The following is a 22,801-nucleotide window of genomic DNA, read 5'->3' as shown; positions in this document are numbered from 1 at the left end:
TTAGTAAGCCTTACAAGGAACAGCTTTAATGCATTGTCCAACAGAGTCTATGGCTTCACTTGTAACATAAAGACTACACTGTAACTCTGCAACATCTGTAGCTGACTGACAGATTGTGCACAGCTCCAGGTTTTGTTTTAATTTTTTTATGGCGGTGAAGCCTGATGTAGCCTACTCAGATGAGAGGCGAAACGTCTTCTAAGACAAACCAAACAGTCCAGTTGCGATCGATTGAATGACCTGAGATTACAATGACCTGGATGAATGAAAACATTTATAGACATGGCAGTTTTTTCCAAAACTGTCCTCCGTGATGTAAAGGATGCATAGACAAGGCCAGGTTAGAGCCAGTTCAAAGCAGTTATGTCCCTGAGTAAGGAGGGGTGAAAACAAGCGTTAGTCATATAGCTACAGGCAATAGGGAAACTTGACTGTTAAAACTAAGGTTCTCCAATTATTAGAAAATGTAATCAGGTAGTTTTAAATGAAATAATTATCATTATTGTGTCTGAAATATGCCCATTATCACTGTAATGTGCCAGCTGTCATGACAAGTTTGGACATTATTAGTTTCCTGTATTTTGTATTCTTTTCTGACCACCGCTTTTATTTTTTGCTCTACTTCCTGTCTCTTTTTGTTTCTTAGCCACTTTACTTCTGGCTTGAGCACCTGCTCACAGTCTGTGATTAGGATACTCACCTACTGGCAATCATTTATGAGGAGACTTCTTATGCTAGCCCTGTCCAGAGGACAGTGCTGAATCATTGGTATTTTGCTTCATACCATGTTGTTGCTGCATAGTCTTCCTTCTCTTTGCTTCCTTTGTCTGGTTATTTTTTGTGAACTTCCCTTCTGCACTATTTTTGTTGTGCTTTCCTCAATAAAGCTTTTTTTTAAATCTGCACTTCAACGGGTGTCTCTGCATCCTGGGGTCCAGACCATCAACGAGCAACACAGACTGTATCACTAGCAGAAAGATACATGACAGAACACATTTCTTTATATTTACTGAAACATACTATATATTTATTAACATCTCCTTATGAATTGAAAATTATAATCAAGCTAAAACATACTACACCTCATTATAGAATTACGTTTTGGACGTATAGTCTTGCTTTTTGTTGTAGTGTATTATTCTCTGTCAGGTTCTTATTTTTTTAACTCCATTTCCTATTTTGGCCCGTTGGCAGTAGCTTTGCTTGGAATTATTAACCAGCACTAATTAAAGCCCCACTTAAAGACCTTCAGTTTTTGGTTAATTTTGGCCGCACCAGTGTATGGAGCCAGAACACTGCCATTAAGATTTGGTATCGAAAAAAAATTGACATTGTAGAAAAAGTTGTATTTCACCGAAACAAGTTTTAGCAATAAATAAATACAAACATTGAAAAATATAAATATTTTTGGTGGATATTTTCGATGACAATATTCATATTTTTCTACACTTGTATTGTTTTTGTGTGTTTCGAAGGTTTTATGATCGCTTCTCTTTTATACAATTTATTTTTTAATTTTTTCGGTTTCGCTTCTTTTTTTTTACAGTATCAATATAATGGCAGTGTTTTAACATGACTTACTGTTGCAACCTTAGACGTTTTTTGTTTTTTCTCTCTTGCTTTACAAATCATCTTTTGGCGAGTTTTCACAAGGTGCCAGCCGTTCTTCATAGCAAGCATGCCTTCTTATTTTGTTCATACTTTCACATTTGAGTCTTGCTTCCTTTTTGGTTGCACCTGCAATGATGTGGTGGCATTATTGGGCAAGGCCATGGGCTTGGAGAGCACACCATGACACAAAGCACTTACAACTTTGGTAAAACTAAAACTCCTTCTTGCATCATCATTATTCACATTATAAAAAGTAAATGTTTCATAATAGGATAACTTTTAAACTGCTTGCTGATGTCACTGTATTTAAACATCATGCGGTAATTGCAGGAATAAAAGATCACCAAGTAGTTGCAAGATCAAACCAATAGTGAAGCAGGGCTTCTTTCGGTATATGTTAACGGGATGTCTCGAGAAGGGCTCTTTTTTCCTCTGGGTTGCCCAAATAACTTCACTGATTCAGATGTATATGTTCACACAGATGGAGCAGACTGCCATGCAATGTGCTTCCATCCATCCATCCATTTTCTACCGCTTATTCCCTTCGGTGTCGCGGGGGGCGCTGGAGCCTATCTCAGCTACAATCGGGCGGAAGGCGGGGTACACCCTGGACAAGTCGCCACCATATCGCAGGGCGCAATGTGCTTAGTAACTGATTATTTAAACTCATCAGCCCGTTTTGCTGTGGAAGGCAAGTGGTAAAGGAGATTCATTTTATTCTGATTAACCCTTACTCTCTCAGCACAACTGCCATTATACAACAACGTAAGCAGCCTGCGTTGAATCCATATATCATCTGGTTCACCACAATTGTGGACCTTGCGTGCCAAAAGTATATCTTGAGAGCCATCAAGCTATGTAATATTACTAAAGGCCTCCCATTTGAAACCTTGGTTCCGCAGTGACCACTAAGCCTATAGTTCTGCTCTTGAAAGCAATTTGGTTGGTTGTAATAGGTAGTCCTTGAGTCGTTTGGGCTTTATAGATCTTAAAATACCCTTGATTATTCCACTGCCACTAAAAGAGATTAAACTGCCAAATTTTTAAAAGAACAACTGATGGTTTCTGAAATATGAATAAATAAGTATTATTTACACAATGAGTGTCACTCAGTAATTGAGAGCTTTGCATTGCGGCTCAACTCCTTATTCTCCTTCAACTCCATCACTGAAGACGCCGCACTAATCCGCCTGTCGATCTCACAATCCACCCTTCCCTCAGTCGTGAACAAGACCCCGGGGTGCTTGAACTCCTCCACTTGGGGCAAGATCTCCTCCCCAACCCGGAGATGGCACTCCAACCTTTTACGGGCGAGAACCATGAACTCGGACTTGGCGGTGCTGATTCTCATCGCTTCAAACTCGGCTGCGAACCGATCCAGTGAGCGCTGAAGATCCTGGCCAGATGAAGCCATCAGGACCACATCATCTGCAAAAAGCAGAGATCTAATCCTACAGCCACCAAATTGGATCCCCTCAACGCCCTGACTGTGCCTAGAAATTCTGTCCATAAAAGTTATAAACAGAATAGGTGACAAATGGCAACCCTGGCAGAGTCCAACCCTCCCCTTTTTCGGTCTCAACACAAATAAAGACTCGCTGCGGGGAAAAAAACCCTTAGATGATAAAATCCTTGAACGGAAAGGGCTGCAAACCAGAGGCTACCGAGCTAAAGCGCTATCTCAAAGCGGTTGTCTAGCAACCTGAAGCTATACAGCAAGCCTGGGAGAGTTTGGCCACATTTAAAGTGTTTCTTGAACACACAAAACAATCTCTTAAACAGGCTGACATAGCTCTGATCCGTGCATTGTACGACAATTGTGGAAATAAACTCGTCAGAAGTGCCGCTCATGTTGAAACTCCACGAAATGGCTGTGTACAGGAAGTGATGTACAGGGTCCCGCCTCTTCAGAATGGCGGTGGCCCCATGCAGCATGCAAAATGAATAAATAAATGAGGCAAGCGTTTGTATGTCAAGACATGGTTCGCACACATAGGCATATTTGCCACAATGTAAAAATTCGTAAACAGAAAAGTACATAAATATAGGTGTAAATTCAGGTTCCACTGTACAGGAATATTTGTTTTGTTAAAAGCTATTTCACACACAGTGACATAAGCTAGTAGGGAACAGTTTAGAGAAATCACAAAACCTACCGTATTTTCCGGACTATAAGGCGCACTTTAAATCCTTGTTTTCCCTCAATACTCAACATTGTGCCTTATAATCCAGTGCGCCTAATGTGAGTATTAAGTTTGGTTGAGCTTGCCCACCTCAGAGCTTTAAAAGTGTTGAACTGGGTGAAAAATGGTCTTAAGTTCTCAATGTCAAGAATATCTGTCACCCTGTATGATCATAGTCATCTTTAATGATCAAGTAAATTTTTAACACCCCATAACATTCTTAGTCAACAGCCATACATGTCACACTAAGGGTGGTCCTATAAACAATGCCAACACTGTCATAAATATGTGCCATATCGTGAAACCACACTAAACAACAATGAGAAACACATTTCGGGAGAACATTTGCACCGCAACACAACATAAACACAACAGAACAAATACCCATAATTCCCTGCAGTAGAAACTCTTCCGGGACGCTACACTATTTTATTTGATACAAGTAAGTGTGACCAGTAGATGGCAATCAAACATAAGAGATAAGTCTCAAGTAAACAACACCAACATTTGAAATGTTCCATTTAAAATATAGAACATTACACACGGCGCTGAAAAATCTATCAAAATGTTTTAGTAGTAAATGTTTTAGTGCCGTTTCTAATATAAAGTAGTGTAAAGTTCTTACTTATATCGGTCCGTAAACTCGTTATAAGAGCGTTAAAATGTAACGACGTAGTGAGTTTACATTATTCTACTAAAGAAACTTCAGTTATTAGAGTTCCGGTCGGACGGTTTTTCACGGGACACATTTCCGGTGTGGTTGCTTCCGGATGAGAAGATGCTGAAACGTTATTGATTTCAGTAAAGTCTGAATGTCGTTAAAACAGTTAGCTCCATCTTTTGACTCTTCTTCCACTCCCGTCCTTGCACGCTACACCGCTACAACAAAGATGACGGGGAAAAGACGCTGCCGAAGGTGAGCCACGTAAATAAGACCGCCCACAAAACGGCGCATTCGGAAGCGACTGTCAGAAAGCGTCTTGAAGATGATCTGTAAAACATCATCTATGCAACATTTTGACCAAAGAACCACCATTACATGTTATGTAGACCAGTGGTCCCCAACCTTTTTGTAACTGCGGACCGGTCAACGCTTGAAAATCTGTCCCACGGACTGGGGGGAGGGGGTTTATTTATTTTTAAATTTTATTTGTCATAAAAAAATACAATCATGTGTGCTTACGGACTGTATCCCTGCAGACTGTATTGATCTATATTGATATATAATGTAGGAACCAGAAATATTAATAACAGAAAGAAACAACCCTTTTGTGCGAATGAGTGTGAATGAGTGTAAATGGGGGAGGGAGGTTTTTTGGGTTGATGCACTAATTGTACGTGTATCTTGTGTTTTTTATGTTGATTTAATAAAAAATAAAAGATAAAATATATTTGGTTTTTTTTGTTTTGTTTTTATTTCTTGTGCGGCCCGGTACCAATCAATCCACGGACCGGTACCGGGCCGCGGCCCGGTGGTTGGGGACCACTGATGTAGACCACAAGAAAGTGTTTTACATTTAGAAAAAAAAAAAATATATATGACTCCTCTAATGCGCCCTATAATCCGATGCACATAATATATGAAAAAAGATCAAAAATAGACCATTCATCTGCAGTGCACCTTATAATCTGGTGCGCCCTATGGTCCAGAAAACACGGTAGATAAAAAACAGTGAAAATGAAGCGACATGGAGGAATCTCTTCCATACCAACAAGCCCCAAAACAGTGATTCAGGGCTTCCTTGGATTATTAGGGGTTGACTTCCTCCGCTCTCAACAGTATATTGATCCACTTGGTAGGAATTTGAACAAGAGAGGCACCGTAATCCATGAATAAATTCACATCCTGATAGCCAGGTACAGGGTTGTGTACACACATCTCACTTGTGTGGCAAACCAGCAGTTTCTTGGCTGAAGGGCCATGATTTACATTACATATATAATAAAGCAGATTTGATCACGAGCATATGAGGATTTGCTTACGTGGGTAGTCTTTGGGATGAATCTTCTCTGACCAGTTCCCAAAGAAGGTGACTCTGTACTTGGCTGTTCCACAGGCACAACACTCCAGCAGAGGTTTATCTGTAGCATCTCCATACAGAGATTCTGCACACAGGGATTTGGAGAGATGAGGTACAGATGAAAGATTGAAGGCTCTCAGAGTTATATAAGAAGTTGAATATGGCAGCCATTATAGAGAAGTCTAGCTTAAGTATATGTGGGAAACCGGAGGGAGAGAATAAGTTAGGCATTAAAAAAGGAGAGAAGGTGCAGCGTGATTCTTTTTCTTCTGTTGCTCTGTGTTGCATCCAATGTCACAACGGGGTCAATGGCAATTATAGTCATTCACGCCAAAGCCCGACAGCTGCGTAGTACGCTATCACAACCAAGAAAGAAGCAAAGCGAAATGCGAAGCCAAAAAAAATGATGGTAGATGGTATATGGTAAGCATCCAGAAAGTGGCAGAGAATCCTACCTTTTTCACACATCTTCTTAGTGAGTGAGCCCTCGTCCTGGAAATAGATGATCCTCTTCTGCACAATGCTTGCCCTACACAGGCACGAGAAAAAGGCCAATGAGCAGTTAGTCAGAAGCGTTAAAGCTGTAAAATCAGATGGAATATTTGAAAAATGTTATGAATAAATAAACATTATTTGAAAAATTGTGGCAATGTTGAAATTGACTTCAATCTAAATGTGAACACGTACTGTGTTTTAACATACGTGTATTATTATGGTACGTGTATAAGGAACCCAAAATGCACCTAATTATTGGGAGACATTTTCTGCCATTTTGTTTCACCTCCTTGTGCAAAACCATATTTGTACCTGCTGTTGTGTATTAGGGATCTGCAAAGGTCCCGAAAATTTGTGCGCGCCTGCCATTGTAGTCCGGGCTGTAGTCAATAAGCTCCTTCATTTGCGCTTTCCTCTTAGTGTGGGGCATTAATCCTCTACGGGTGGCGTTGAGCCTACCAGCGGCATCCAGGGTGATGTTCCCGGACCTGAGGAGGACCATCCTGGACCGAGTGGGCAGTTCGGCAGAGGACCACCGGCGCCGCTTCCGGGCCCTGAGGCTGGGCTCAGAGGACAGGCCATTTGCACTGGGCCAGCAGTTGCGTGACGGGACCACACGATGGCTGCATCCCACCAGGTACGACAGTGCAATGTTTGAACTGATCCTGCTTGAGCAGTTCCTGGCGGCCATCCCGGAGCGAACCTCGGCGTGGATCCGGTACCACCGCCAACAGGACCTAAAAGCGGTGGTGACCCTGGCAGAGGACCACCTGGCTGTCCACCGCGAGGCAAGACGGGAGCAGGCGGCCCGAAGGGGAACGGAGCGGCCGATACCGGCGCTGCGCCAACGGCCCGCGCAAAGGGAGGGGCCAATGATGATGAGATCTCGACCGGCAGATGCGGACACGACCCACAGACAGGTTCCCGCACGACACACCCCAACACCGCGCAGGAGGCGCCAACGATCCACACCAGTCTCGTCCGGGGGGGAAAGCTGGGGTTATAATCTGTCCTGTACACCTCCTTTCTTGCAGGGTCCGAGCGCTGCTGAGGTGTGGCTTCACCCACAGACGGCGCTTTGCGCACCAGGGCAGGTGTGCTGGAAATGCGGACAGCCTGGTCACGTAAGGTGGGAGTGCCCACTAATGGAAGTGGGCCAAGTGATGCAGGTTGTCGGCCTTCCAGTACCCTCCCCTGATCCGGGAGAGGCGTACTGCGTCCCGGTAAGGGCACAAGGGAGTACATACCGGGCTATGGTGGATTCGGGCTGTAGACAGTCCATGATCCACCAAAACCTGGTTCGACCCGGGGCTTTGAGGCAGGCAACACGGGTGAGAATTAGATGTGTGCATGGGGATGTGCACGAGTACCCTATGGTGCCAGTGGAAATTTGGTATAAGGGGGAAAAGCATAATGTCAAGGATGCTGTTAGTGCGCACCTTACGCCCCCCCCCCCCCCATACTTTTAGGCACAGATTGGCCGGGATTTAATAGTTTAGTGACACAATGCATAGGGGTGCGTTCACGGACCGTAGGAGAGGGGAGTGTCAGCGCCGTTCTCAGTCGCGACGCAGGTGCATCCGAGACGGCGGGGGGGGGGGACCGGCAGGGACTTCGCGGGGAGCCCCCCCGGAAACCCGGTGGGCCCCCACGGAGGATAGCCCCCTCGAGCAGTCTCGTGATGAAACTTTGCGCGCGGCCTGGTGCCAGGTGAATTACAACGACGGTCAGCTGGTGCGCCCGGGAGCGGCGCGGGTATTCCCTTATTTTTCGATTATTATGGATAGGTTATATCGAGTGAGCCGTGACACTCAAACAGGCGAGGAAACCACCCAGTTGTTGGTGCCAAAACGCCGCCGGGAAATGGTTTTCTAGGCGGCGCACTACAATCCCATGGCTGACCACATGGGGTATGAGAAAACCCTTAATCTACGCGACCAGGAACGTCAAGAGCGCACGTATAACCGGGGGACCCAGCTGCGGAAATTTTCACCGGGAGAAAAAGTGCTTGTATTACTCCCAACATCCAGCTCAAAATTACTTGCCTGCTGGCAAGGGCCCTTTGAGGTCACACGACAGGTGGGGGATGTGGATTACAAGATTCGACGCTCGGACCGGGGCCGAGACATGCAAATATACCATCTGAACCTGCTGAAAGCATGGAGGGAGGCGGAGTCTGCTTCCATGGTAACACTGGTGGAGGAACAGGAGGAGTTTGGGCCTGAGGTCCCGCGCTCGGCCCCGCCCTCCTCCCTTCCCTGTGACCATCTGCTCACTTTAGCACTGAAAGCGGATGTTGCTAAGCTGCAACGGCGCTTCTCTGATGTGTTCTCCCCTCGGCCCGGCCGCACGAACCTCCTCCAGCATTCGATTGAGACTAGCCCGGGGGTTACGGTGCGGTCTCGGCCATACCGGCTTACCGAACAAGTAAAGCAAAGTAGTTCGGGAGGAATTAAAACAATGCTGGAATTGGGGGTAATAGAAGAATCCCACAGTGCATGTTGCAGTCCCATCGTTCTGGTAGGGAAGAAGGATGGGTCTGTGCAGTTCTGTGTGGATTACCGCAAGGTGAATGAGGTGTCACGTTTTGACGCATACCCAATGCCTCGGGTCGACGAGCTCCTGGATCGGCTGGGCACTGCTCGTTTTTTCACGACACTGGATTTAACCAAGGGCTACTGGCAGATTCCCTTATCACCCGAGTCCCGGGAAAAAAATGGCCTTTCCCACTCCAGAAGGTTTATACCAGTTTGTGACGCTTCCGTTTGGCTTGTTCGGTGCGCCTGCCACGTTCCAGCGCCTCATGGACCGGGTGCTGCGTCCTCATGCGGCATATGCAGCTGACTACCTGGATGATGTCATCATCCAGAGTAGCAGCTGGGAGGAGCACATGCGGCGGGTGGGGGCAGTGCTCGAGTCTCTGAGGCGGGCGGGGCTCAAAGTGTGCAGTTGGCCGGAGGGAGGTACAGTATTTGGGGTACCACTTGGGAGGGGGACAGGTGCGACCGCAGGTGGACAAGACGGCGGCGATCGCGGCCTATCAACCCCCCAAGACGAAAAAAGAGGTGAGGCAGTTTTTGGGACTGGCGGGCTACTACCGCTGGTTCATTCCCCGATTCGCAGACCTGACCAGCCCGCTGACTGACCTCACCCGAAAGGGTGCCCCAGAGCTGGTCCAGTGGACGGAGCAGTGCCAGCAGGTGTTTGTGAAGGTAAAGAGAGCCCTTTGTGAGGAGCCGGTTCTCCACATGCCTAACTTTGCTATCCCCTTCTGTCTGCAGGCGGACGCGTCGGGCAGGGTACTGGGGGCGGTACTGTCGCAGCGGGTGGAGGGCGTCGACCGCCCCGTATTGTACATCAGCCGGAAGCTCTCGGACCGGGAGGCGAGGTACAGCACGGTGGAGAGGGAGTGCCTCGCCATCCGGTGGGCGGTCGGGGCCCTCCGGTACTACCTCCTGGGGCGCGCCTTCAGTCTCTGCTCGGACCCCAAACCACTCCAGTGGCTCCATCGCATGAAGGATGCCAACGCGCGGATCACCCAGTGGGACCTCGCGTTGCAACCTTACAACTTTCAGGTGGTCCACCGGCCAGGTGCACGGATGGCGGTGGCCGACTTCCTCTCGCGGCCCTCCACGGAGGGGGGGGGGAGTAGGCGCGGCCGGACGGCTGCCCGGCCTAGGACTGTGGAGGCATGTGGAGGGGGCGTGGTCCACGCATCGCCTGTGGGCGGAGCATGTGCGGAAGCCGGCTACGGAGCAGCTGCAGGTGAGTAGATAACCCAGCTGGAACAGGTTGTCTGATCACCTGTCTCTTTATTTAAAGCAGCATGAGGAGCCCGGAGAGGCAGAGGAGCCCAAAGAGACTGAGGGAGACGGAGAGTGAACTAGAGAGAGAGAGAGACTCGACAGAGTATAAAAAATAAAATAAAATAACTTAAATGTCTGCTAAACCAGCCTGATTCTTCCAAGTCACAAAGAACACACAACCAGACGTGTTACACAGACATTCTAACATAAGTAGATATAGTTGCATGTTTCCATGGGGACAGACCCAAACAATGCGGTGTGTGAATGTTAATGGAGAGGCTGGACTTTAAATTAATGTGGAAATGGTGCAGACGGACTGGTCGCATACAAAATATTGTGGAGTAAAAACCAAACTAAGGTTTAAACGGATAACCTTCATGGAGACAATTGATATTACACAGAAGTTAAATTAAAAGTGAATTGTTATTTTATTATTGGGTAGCTTTTAGTTGGAAATTAACTCAAAAGGTGGGCTAATAAATAGGTCTTGATAAGGTGCAACAAATTAATTTCAATGTATACTTTAATAAGTAATCAATTAAATTTATGCGTTAATCCAGTGGTTCTGAAACTTTTTTTTAATTTTTTTTTTACCAAAAACCTTAAAAAACACTTGTCTCCCCAAGTAACACCATAATGACCAACAATAAGATACAGTAGCTCAGTAGGCCAAAATATTCATTAAAATCATGGCAGAGTTTTATTTAACAAGTGTAGGCATAATGTTTGGCCACTGTAACATTCCACACAGTTTGCACAGTAACATTGTGTTTGAATACAGGAAAATAAAACACTGATCACCTAATTGATTCTTTTGGCCAACCACGACATGGCGCTCATGTACCCCAGTTTGAGAATCACTGCTGTAATCTTTACTTGATTACAAACTAGATATGTGCTGGTCGCCGGTTACAAAGTATACCAGAGAATGAAAAAGTGATGGTTTCAAAGCTACTAAAATTTTCCGTCCTAATGTCCCTGCAGTATGAAAGAAAGTGAAGGTCAGAATTCCATCTGGTCGCATGCAGCTGCAGTCCAGAGTACCAGACCTCTGGAGGAGGCAAGTCCCGAAACGTTTTCCCCTGCCCAAAATACGAAGCGCGTCTGTTTGGTAATATTTTGGCTGGCTTAAAAATATTGACGGCCACGGTTGGGAGTGAGAAGATCGTCCAATGTGCTAAACGTCATTGTGGACAATGGCAGTAGGAGAAGAAACAATATAAAACATGATGGCCTGATACCGAAGTACATGTCAAACTACTTCCATAACGTAAATGACCGCCATAACCACAACACCAGGGGGAGCGCCACAAACCACGTTAAACCCAGATTCCGATCTAACAAAGGTCTTAACTCATTCTCCTTCTATGCCACATCAATATGGAATGCACCCCCAACAGGTGTAAAAGAAAGTGCATCTCTAACCTCCTTCAAAACCGCACTAAAAGAACACCTCCAGGCAACTTCAACCCTAGACTAACACCCTCCCCCTCCACATCCCTTCTCCTCGGATTGTAAATAATCAACTGTAAATAATCAAATGTATATACTTGTTCTTATGCTTTCTGAGCTCACTATGTTCACTCCGCGCTGTACATATCCTACGAAGTCCGACCTACACTGTTTCAATGTCCATTTCTCAGATGATGCAATTGTTGATGACTGAAGTGCTGATATTATAATAATAATAATAATAATAATAATGAATTGCATTTGTAATGCACTTTATATTTGTTAAAATCTCAAAGTGCTACAAAGTATAAGGATATATGATATCAACCAAACCTAACCCCCCCCCTCCACATCCCACCCCCCGGATTGTAAATAATGCAAATCCTACATGCAGAACAGCAGGTACCAATATGTTTTGCATGATAGGGCCCCTTTAATATGGATAATAATAATAATGGTGTGTTTGTCTTAAAAACGACTAGAGTTACCGTAGAAGTCCAGTCTCTAAGGTAAATGCTGCAGATTATTATTATTATATTTCTTCTTTAAACCACTGTAATTTGTAGTACATTCTATTGTAATATGTCTATACAATATGCCTGATCTAAAAGTTAAATTCAAGTAAAGTGTGTCACACACACACTAGGTGTGGTGAAATTTGTCCTCTGCATTTGACCCATCCCCTTGTTCACCCCCTGGTAGGTGAGGGGAGCAGTGGGCAGCAGCGGCGCCACGCCCGGGAATAATTTCTGGTGATTTAACCCCCAATTCCAACCCTTGATGCTGAGTGCCAAGCAGGGAGGTAATGGGTCCAATTTTTTTTATAGTCTTTGGTATGACTCGGCAGGGGTTTGAACCCACAACCTACCGATCTCAGGGCAGACACTCTAACCACAAGGCCGCTGAGTAGGCCTAGTTATTTTATTTTAAAAATGCATGTTACAAGTTTAAATAGTGCTGTTTTGTGAGAGGAGGGAGGTTGCACCAATTAAATTGATTTCGGTTAAAGGGGAACTGCACTTTTAAAAAAAATGTTTTTGTTCACAAGCATCATGTAAGACGAGAAGATAGATATTATTGTTATTGTGACTCGTAAATTAAAGTAAAAAGTTTACAAAGGAGTCAATAGGGTGTCAAAGCCCTCTAAATAATCACCAAAAACCGCCAACAATACTCCATTTACATTTCATGACTTGAATATTAACATAGCATTCATGATATTGTTATTAAAAGCAGACAAACTATTTATAGTGGCGCCGTAATCACTGGGAGCTAACTAGCTTGCGTGGCTATGTTGACATCATTGGCTGGTAAGCTGTTTTCTCGCCTCATTGCTCATGAAAGTTTAATCTAGATCATAAATCATGCCTCCTACCTTGATAGTAGCGGGATGAAGACATAATCTGACAAACTGGTCAATTTTGGCATCCAAATTAGAGCCGGAAATGGCGAGAAAGACAAAAAAAGACCCCTTGGTTCCACAGTTCCACCCTACTTTTTTCTTTGCGATAAGTCATTTTTCAACGAAACAGGAATATATCAACATCCTAGCAGTCGGCATATTGGTGACAGCAGACATTTTTACAGTAAGTGATGTTTAATTATGTTTGTTGGTTTTCATCAATTCTGCAGTGAGTAGTAACCAGTGATGTTGTTGAAGCAAAACGTGAACGTTGTGATGGGTTTGTAAAATTAATGTGCCGTCGTATACTTAAAATGATCAAAATATGTAAAAATGATATGTGATTATGAACGTGCCTGTTACTACATTACATATATACTGCATATAAAATGTTGATTGTGTTAAAATTTTTGAATATGTTGAAATTGTTTTGAGTTAAAGGCCTACTGAAACCCACTACTACCGACCACGCAGTCTGATAGTTTACATATCAATGATGAAATCTTAACATTGAAACACATGCCAATACGGCCGGGTTAACTTATAAAGTGGAATTTTAAAATTCCCGCCACACTTCCGGTTGAAAAACTCCTTTGGATACGATTTATGCGCGTGACGTCACAAAATCCACGGAAGTGGTTGTACCCCATCGACCCGATACAAAAACCTCTTGTTTTCTTCGACAAAATTCCACAGTATTCTGGACATCTGTGTTGGTGAATCTTTTGCAATTTGTTTAATGAACAATGGAGGCTGCAAAGAAGAACGTTGTAGGTGGGATCGATCGGTGTATTAGCGGCTAAGTACAATACTTACAGCAACACAACAAGGACTACTTACTACGCCTAGCCGATGCTTGCCGCCAAACCCACGGATGAAGTCCTTCGTCGCGCCGTCGATCGCTGGAATGCAGGTGAGCACGGGTGTTGATGAGCAGATGAGGGCTGGCTGGCGTAGGTGGAGCGCTAATGTTTTTATCATAGCTCTGTGAGGTCCGGTTGCTAAGTTGCTAAGTAAGCCTTAGCGTCGTTAGCAACAGCATTGTTAAGCCTTACCAGGCGGACAATTTTTAACCGTGTAGTTACATGTACATGGTTTAATAGTATTGTTGATCTTCTGTCTATCCTTCCAGTCAGGGGTTTATTTATTTTGTTTCTATCTTCATTTGAGAACGATGCTATCACGTTAGCTCAGTACCTAAGTGTGTCACCGATGTATTGTCGTGGAGATAAAAGTCACTTTAAATCTCCATTTTGCGTGCTCGATTCTCATTTTCAAGAGGATATAGTATCCGAGGTGGTTTAAAATACAAATCCGTGATCCACAATAGAAAAAGGAGAGAGTGTGGAATCCAATGAGCCAGCTTGTACCTAAGTTACGGTCAGAGCGAAAAAAGATACGTCCATCATTGCCTCTCTAGTCCTTCACTGTAACGTTCCTCATCTACGAATCTTTCATCCTTGCTCAAATTAATGGGGTAATCGTCGCTTTGTCGCTCCGAATCTCTCGCTCCATTATAAACAACGGGGAATTGTGAGGAATACTAGCTCCTGTGACGTCACGCTACTTCCGGTACAGGCAAAGCTTTTTTTTATCAGCGAGCAAAAGTTGCGAACTTTATCGTCGATTTTCTCTACTAAATCCTTTCAGCAAAAATATGGCAATATCGCGAAATGATCAAGTATGACACATAGAATGGATCTGCTATTCCCGTTTAAATAAAAAAAAATCATTTCAGTAGGCCTTTAAGAGCTTCATCAAAGATCTAATTAAGCTCAACAACAGGGGGTTAGCCTCCCGGAGATTGACAGGATGCGAGTGTGCGTTGTGCGGCAGCGAAAAACTTTTGCACTTGCAAGACCTTTTAGCTCACAACTTGTTGGCACCATATTAGAATTACACAACAAACAGTGAAGACATCGGAATGGTTGAAACTGGAAGTGGAATAAAGCTTCAGTCATCGTTGGTAGGCATGAGATGGCCCAAATACAAAAGTAGTGGTATGAGAGAAGCTTCCAGGCAAACAGGGAAACGTTGCACAGATAATAACAGTGTATATGAACTTGCAAAGCGCTACACAGTTGACCTGAAAATAGAGGTGGTTCTGGTGGTAATAAATCTTTTCAGATTTTCAGTAATGTTGATATTGGTGGAACAGATGGGATAGGGCATATATGTTCTATTGTATTGTTTACAAATGACTGCTAAATTGAAGAGTTTGTGTATACTCTTCTTTCCAATTAAGACATTTCAAAATAGTAAATGTTAGTGATGTAATGACACTGTGAATTCATGATATTGTTGCTCGAAGTTATCGTGTCGTCAGAATCTCGTACGAGCCCATGCCTATTACTAACTCGATACAATAACATCACAACGATATGAGCCAGTAGTTTGAGGAGGGCCTTAATAGGTACATGTACACTGATATATTGGTTGGGAGATAATAATTCAACAGTGAATTCCTCACTTATATGTTTATTTTCTGTTGAAATGTCAGTCGTTCACTTCAAGAAGATGAGCAAAGCTGTGATGGTGACCTTGCTGATATTGACTTTTGAGTTAAAGGCCTACTGAAATGATTTTTTTTTATTTAAACGGGGATAGCAGATCCATTCTATGTGTCATACTTGATCATTTCGCGATATTGCCATATTTTTGCTGAAAGGAATTAGTAGAGAACAACGACGATAAAGTTCGCAACTTTTGGTCGTTGATTAAAAAAAAGCCTTGCCCCTACCGGAAGTAGCGTGACGTCACAAGCTGGAGTGCTGCTCACATTTCCCTATTGTTTACACCAGCAGCGAGAGAGATTCGGACCGAGAAAGCGACGATTACCCCATTAATTTGAGCGAGGATGAAAGATTTGTGGATGAGGAAAGTGAGAGTGAAGGACTATAGTGCAGTGCAGGACATATATTTTTTTTCACTCTGACCGTAACTTAGGTACAAGGGTTCATTGGATTCCACACTTTCTCCTTTTTCTATTGTGGATCACGGATTTGTATTTTAAACCACCTCGGATACTATATCCTCTGGAAAATGAGAGTCGATAACGCGAAATGGACATTCACAGTGACTTTTATCTCCACGACAATACATCGGCGAAACACTTTAGCTACGGAGCTAACGTGATAGCATCGGGCTCAAATGCAGATATAAACAAAAGAAATAAACCCCTGACTGGAAGGATAGACAGAAAATCAACAATACTATTAAACCCTGGACATGTAAATACACAGTTAATGCTTTCCAGCTTGGCGAAGATTAACAATGCTGTTGCTAACGACGCCATTGAAGCTAACTTAGCAACAAGATCTCACAGAGCTATGATAAAAACATTAGCGCTCCACCTACGCCAGCCAGCCCTCATCTGCTCATCAACACCCATGCTCACCTGCGTTCCAGCGATCGACGGAAGGACGAAGGACTTCCCCCGATCATCTGTGCGGTCGGCGGCTAGCGTCGGCTAGCGCATCTGCTATCCAAGTCAAAGTCCTCCTGGTTGTGTTGCTACAGCCAGCCGCTAATACACCGATCCCACCTACAACTTTCTTCTTTGCAGTCTTCATTGTTCATTAAACAAATTGCAAAAGATTCACCAACACAGATGTCCAGAATACTGTGGAATTTTGAGATGAAAACAGAGCTTTTTTGTATTGGATTCAAAGGTGTACCAATACTTCCGTTTAACTAGTGATTTCACTCGCATACGTCATCATACAAAGACGTTTTCAACCTGAAGTTTAGCGGGAAATTTAAAATTGCACTTTATAAGTTAACCCGGCCGTATTGGCATGGGTTTCAATGTTAAGATTTCATCATTGATATATAAACTATCAGACTGCGTGGTCGGTAGTAGTGGGTTTCAGTAGATAGAAGTCCCAGCATGTTTCTGTCTACCTAGAAGACCCAGAGAGGGGTCATTTGGCCCGACGCTTTTCCCGAATACACTAATCACTCATTTTGTTATGGTAATGAGGCTGTTAGGGGCAGTTTGTCTAGGTAGACAGAAAAATTATACATGTGGGAAATGCCGAAAGGAGCAATGGCAGTGCCAGGATTGTGAGTGACTGCTCAAATGTATGTCAGTCACGTTTACATGGACATGGTTTTTCATTCTTTGTAAATATGCTTTTTTCTTTGTAAATTTTTTTTTTAAACTATTTTTGGCACACAAAAATAACAATTGCTTCTGCAACAACCCTCCACACCAAAACTGGGAAAACAGTTGCTTTTTCATTCTTTGTAAATATGTTTTGTTTTGTATTTTTTTTAACAATAAATGTCAGAGTGTTGATCCCTTCATTCTGTTGATCCTTGCAAAAACACACACAACCTACCTCAGAACTAAAGCTTGAGCTGTAAGGTCCCCTCCCCCACACAGGCTCAAGTGGCCCCCTGCCGTGTGCCACTAACAGCCACATTTTCATAACAAAAGGAGTGTACACAGGGGGGACTAGGGGTCAAATGACCCTCTTGTGTGTTTTCTAGGTAAAAATGTCAATTGACCCTTCTCTGGGACTTCGCGTGTTAAATATCCCACCAATAAGCCAAGACGGTATTGGAGTTGATTTCAATAAGACTCGGATGTGCAGCTTCCTTCACTTACAGGCCAGAAGTTCACTCACTTGGGTAGACACTAAGGCATTCTTCAGCACATGAATTTTATTTTTTTCTCTGAACTGAGTCGCTCATTCTTAGACACACAACATAATTTACATTCACAAGTATTACATATATAAAGACAACAAAGGCAAAGCAAAGTACAAAAATGCCAACAATTTTAATATACCTTTTTTAATGTAACTGTTGTACTGATCAGTGATTCTCAAACTGTGATACGCTTACCACGAGTGATACGCAGGCTCCATTTATTTGTTTGCCAAATAAAAAATATTTAAACACAGTGTTACCGTTCAGATTATGTGTAATATTACAGTTGCCGAAAATATTAAATATATTTGTTAAATACAACTTCTGGTCTGTTTTTCATCAATATTTAGGCTTATGACGCTACTGAAGAGCTCAGACGGACAACAGTGGAGAGGCTCTTTTATCTACACCAGGGAACAGTTGTTAGCGACACCAGTTATTAGCATCCAGCTAACGGACCCGGCGCTAACTAACAAGATCCCGGAGGAGCTAAAAAGGACTTATGGAGGTGCTCGTGGCTGTCGAGGGAAAGGGAGACGCTCGAGACAGAAGAGGGCTGAAGCGAGGAGGGAGAGAAGGAGATATAAATAAATAGTAAATAAATGGGTTATACTTGTATAGCGCTTTTCTACCTTCAAGATACTCAAAGCGCTTTGACAGTATTTCCACATTCATCCATTCACACACACATTCACACACTATTGGCGGGAGCTGCCATGCAAGGCGCTAACCAGCAGCCATCAGGAGCAAGGGTGAAGTGTCTTGCCCAAGGACACAACGGACGTGACTAGGATGGTAGAAGGTGGGGATTGAACCCCAGTAACCAGCAACCCTCCGATTGCTGGCACGGTCACTCTACCAACTTCGCCACGCCGTCCCTGAACCATATCTTCCTTCCGCCGTCATGGGTAACGTGCGGTCTCTGGCAAATAAAATGGATGAGTTGTCGGTGCTTGCCGCTAGTCAGAAAGAATATCGTGAGTGTAGCCTAATGTGTTTTACTGATGTTTTACTGTGGTTTAGGTTCCGGATAGTAACATCTCTATAAACGGGTTTCAAAAGGTGCGCGCTGACCGGGACCGAACCAACGGCAAGCGGAAAGGAGGGGGGCTTGCTTTGTTTATTAACAAGAAATATTGTCATCCCGGTCATATCACAATAAAAGAGCGCCACTGTGACCCGAATATAGAGATGTTAGCTGTAGGACTCAGACCATACTATTTGCCCAGGGAGATTCCACATGTTATTGTGATGGCAGTATACATCCCCCCCTCTGCTAACGCTGCAGCTGCCAGTGACGTCATCCACAGCTCGATAGCCAGACTACAAACCAAGCTCCCGAAAGCTCTCATCCTCATCTCGGGGGATTTTAACCATGTTACTATGGACAAATCACTACCCAACTTCACTCAGTATGTCAGCTGCCACACCAGAGGAAATAAGATCATGGACCTGCTGTACGCAAACATCAAGGATGTGTATACAGTAGCTCCATACCACTACCAGAGCTGGGCCGGTCAGACCACAACATTGTTTACCTCAACCCCATGTTATGTGCCTCTGGTCAAAAGACAGCCTGTGACCAAAAAAACAGTGGGAAGGTGGTCAGAAGGGGTCCAAGAGACACTACAGGGCTGTTTTGAGGTAACTGACTGGCAGGTGCTCATGGAGCCTCATGTAGAGGACATTGACGGGCTCACAGAGTGCATCACAGACTATATCAACTTCTGTATTGACTCAAATGTCCCATCAAGGACGGTCACCTGCTACCCAAACAACAAGCCGTGGGTGACCAACGACATCAAAGCCCTACTGAATGACAAGAAGAGGGCATTCGATGCTGGTAACAGGGAGGAGGTGAAAAGAGTTCAGGGGCTGCTGAAGACCAAACTCAGGGAGGCCAAGGAGAACTACAGGAGGAAGCTGGAAGGGAAGCTGAAGGACAACAACATGAAGGCGGTTTGGAGAGGTATGCAGACCATCACCGGCCTCAAACCGTCGGGGAGTAGGGGCCCCCTGACATCTTCAGCGATCCAATCCATCCCCACCTCCCCTCCTCACAGACTCCCAACTCCAATGACTACCTCCCCCCACTTAACACCTCACCCTCGGCTTGATGAACCCCCCCTCCCCCAATCACCTGAGACCCCCTCAGTGTGTCTGTCTGCAGAACAGGTGAATGCACAGCTAAATAAGTTACACACAGGCAAGGCCGCGGGTCCTGAAGGCGTGAGCCCAGGGTGCTCAAAGCCTGCGCCCCACAGCTGTGTGGTGTGCTCCAGCACATCTTCAACATGAGCCTTAGGCTGCAGAAAGTCCCCACACTTTGGAAAACCTCATGCGTGGTCCCCATCCCCAAGTGCACGCGACCCAGCACGTCGAAGGACTACAGGCCGGTGGCTCTAACCTCCCATATCATGAAGACCATGGAGAGGTTGGTCCTGGAACAACTCCGCCCTACAGTCAAGCCCCACCTGGACCCACTCCAATTCGCCTATCAGCCCCGACTGGGAGTGAAGGACACAGTCATCTACCTGCTGAACCGAGCCCACACCCACCTAGACAAGCCTGCGAGCAGTGTGAGGGTCATGTTTTTTTGACTTCTCCAGTGCTTTCGATACCATACGGCTTGGGCTGCCGGGTGTGAAGTTGGAGACGATGCAGGTGAAGTCCCCCTTGGTGTCCTGGGTTGTTGATTACCTGATTGACAGACCACAGTACATGCGACTGCAGGACTGTGTGTCTGACAGGCTGGTCAGTAACACCGGGGCCCCGCAGGGCACAGTCCTCTCCCCCTTCCTCTTCACCATCTACACAAACGGTTTCCACTATCACTCAGAGTCCTGCCACCTTCAGAAGTTTTCTGATGACTCTGCGATAGTGGGGTGTATTGAGGATGGTGATGATGAGGAATACAGGTCACTGGTGGAGGACTTTGTCACATGGTGTGGAAAGAACCACCTCCAGCTTAATGGGAGGAAGACAAAGGAGCTGGTGGTGGACCTGGGAATGAGGAGGAGTACTCCAGCGACCACTGTTTCCATCAGGGGGGTCGATGTGGACATGGTTGAGGATTATAAATACCTCGGAGTACACATCGACAACAAGCTGAATGGGTCAAAACACGCTGAGGCACTCTACAAGAAGGGACAGAGCAGCATCTACTTCCTCAGGAGGCTAGGATCCTTCAACGTCTGTACAAAGATGATGAAGATGTTCTACGAGTCGGTGGTGGCGGGAGCCTTATTGTACGCCGTGGTCTGCTGGCGCAGCGGACTGAGAGCGAGGGACGCAAACAGACTGGACAAGTTGGTAGAGAAGGCCAATAACGTGGTGGGAGTGGAGCTAGACTCTCTGGCGGTGGTGTCAGAGAGGAGAAGTCTAGCAAAGCTCCTAGCCATTATGGACAACACCTCCCACCCACTACACTCGGACCTTGCGGAGAGAATGAGCACGTTCACTGGAAGGCTCAGACTCCCAAAATGGAACGACACAGGAGGTCCTTCATACCGACAGCCATCAGACTGTATAATGCATATGTTCCTTGACTGCACTTAAATGTAGAATATATGTAGAATATATTTATATTATTTATATATTACATATATAATATATTATATATATTATATTATTTATTATTATTATTGTCTATTGTGAGCGAACTGTGGTGCTGAATTTCCCCCAGGGATCAATAAAGTACTTTCTATTCTATTCTATTCTATTCTATTCTATTCTGTATTTTAATGTTGGTCATTATGGTGATACTTGGAGAGCCAAGTGTTTTCTGACGTGGTACTTGGTGAAAAAAGAGAACCACTGTACGTTATCAATATATTTTGTTTGCCACATATCTAAACAAGTTCCATTCCATTCTATTCAATTACAATAATCTTATTTCTTTGAATTCCAAAACAATTGAGGAAAATTACAAAACACTTTTGGCTGCATATACAGTCCTATATTGTAATCAATGCAGCTTTATTTTGATCAAGGTGGGATTTGTCCTCGATTCTCAGTGGCATGCCAGGTCTTGTTATTGTCAATAGTAGTCTGTGTGTGTGTGTGTGTGTGTGTGTGTGTGTGTGTGTGTGTGTGTGTGTGTGTGTGTGTGTGTGTGTGTGTGTGTGTGTGTGTGTGTGTGTGTGTGTGTGTGTGTGTGTGTGTGTGTGTGTGTGTGTGTGTGTGAAAAGCACTGTGTTGCAATTTAACTGTGCATAAAAAGTGCAATATAAACAAAGTTTGATTGATGACTGATTGATTATTTACCTTTGCATATGCTTTAAAATGTTTGTTGCGCTACTCAGCTGTTTATGTAATCATTAACATATACACACAGAACCAATCAAAAATTCTGCTACAGAATCCCTGTTGACTTGTCGGTCCAAAAAGTGGACATGCTCAAGTAGAAAAATAGCATTTGGTTGGCCGCGACCCCGAAAGAGACAAGCGGTAGAAAATGGATGGATGGATGGATGGTAAGCATTGCAATGTGCGTTTTTAAGATCTTAACAGGTAAAATATTACCAAAAATATTCGGACTGCCTGACAACCAACAGTAATAATTACTACATTTACTCTACGGTAAACTTTAGTAAGTGCTCAATTGAACAAGTACCAGTGAAATCTAATTAGATAATTATAAAAATAAGTGTGTGCACTAATATTGGGGCCAATGTAGGGATTTAGATTAAAAGTTTGAATATGAAGACTCATGGTTACTTGCCAAAAGTGCCCCTATAATGCAGATAAAAACAACTCTACGTAAGTGAAGCCACCAGCACTCCCCTAATTGTTCACTCTTTAATTCAATCTCACCCCAATTTCATATATCTCAGTGAATTGCTCACTTCGCTGCACCGCTCGCCCACTTTGCTGGGCTGGCCAGACAATCAAGTGCAGCAATGCTTACTTAACATCCAATTTAAATTATATCTCACTTTGCCTGGTCCACACCGCGACCGATCCCAATCACCCCTAAAGTGCATTGATTTGACAGAGTGCATGTGTGTGTTTCGGAGTGTGCATGTGTGTGTAGGCGCGTGTGTGTGCGAAATAGATTTTTTTTTTTTTACTACAAAAGCTTTTTCCATTTAGAAGCTCAATAGATGTTAAGAAGAAAAAATAAATTTCCATTTGGCCTGCTTGGGCTCCAACCAGAGATTACCTAAATTAATG

General features: G+C 44.3%; 1 protein-coding gene across 1 annotated transcript in view; it reads right to left on the bottom strand.

Annotated features, from left to right (window-relative positions):
* Positions 1 to 22,801, bottom strand: part of spon1a (spondin 1a) — a 200,639-nt gene that overhangs the window by 106,728 nt on the left and 71,110 nt on the right. The window contains exons 5-6 of the mRNA XM_062026768.1: positions 6,271 to 6,344; positions 5,778 to 5,900 (exon numbers count right to left, since the gene is read on the bottom strand). Coding sequence (XP_061882752.1) covers positions 5,778 to 5,900; positions 6,271 to 6,344 — 197 coding nt within the window. The remainder of the gene's footprint in view (positions 1 to 5,777; positions 5,901 to 6,270; positions 6,345 to 22,801) is intronic.

This window comes from Entelurus aequoreus, linkage group LG02 (assembly GCF_033978785.1).
Source record: "Entelurus aequoreus isolate RoL-2023_Sb linkage group LG02, RoL_Eaeq_v1.1, whole genome shotgun sequence".
NCBI classification, from domain to species: Eukaryota; Metazoa; Chordata; class Actinopteri; order Syngnathiformes; family Syngnathidae; genus Entelurus; species Entelurus aequoreus.
This window is presented reverse-complemented; position numbering and strand designations above follow the sequence as displayed.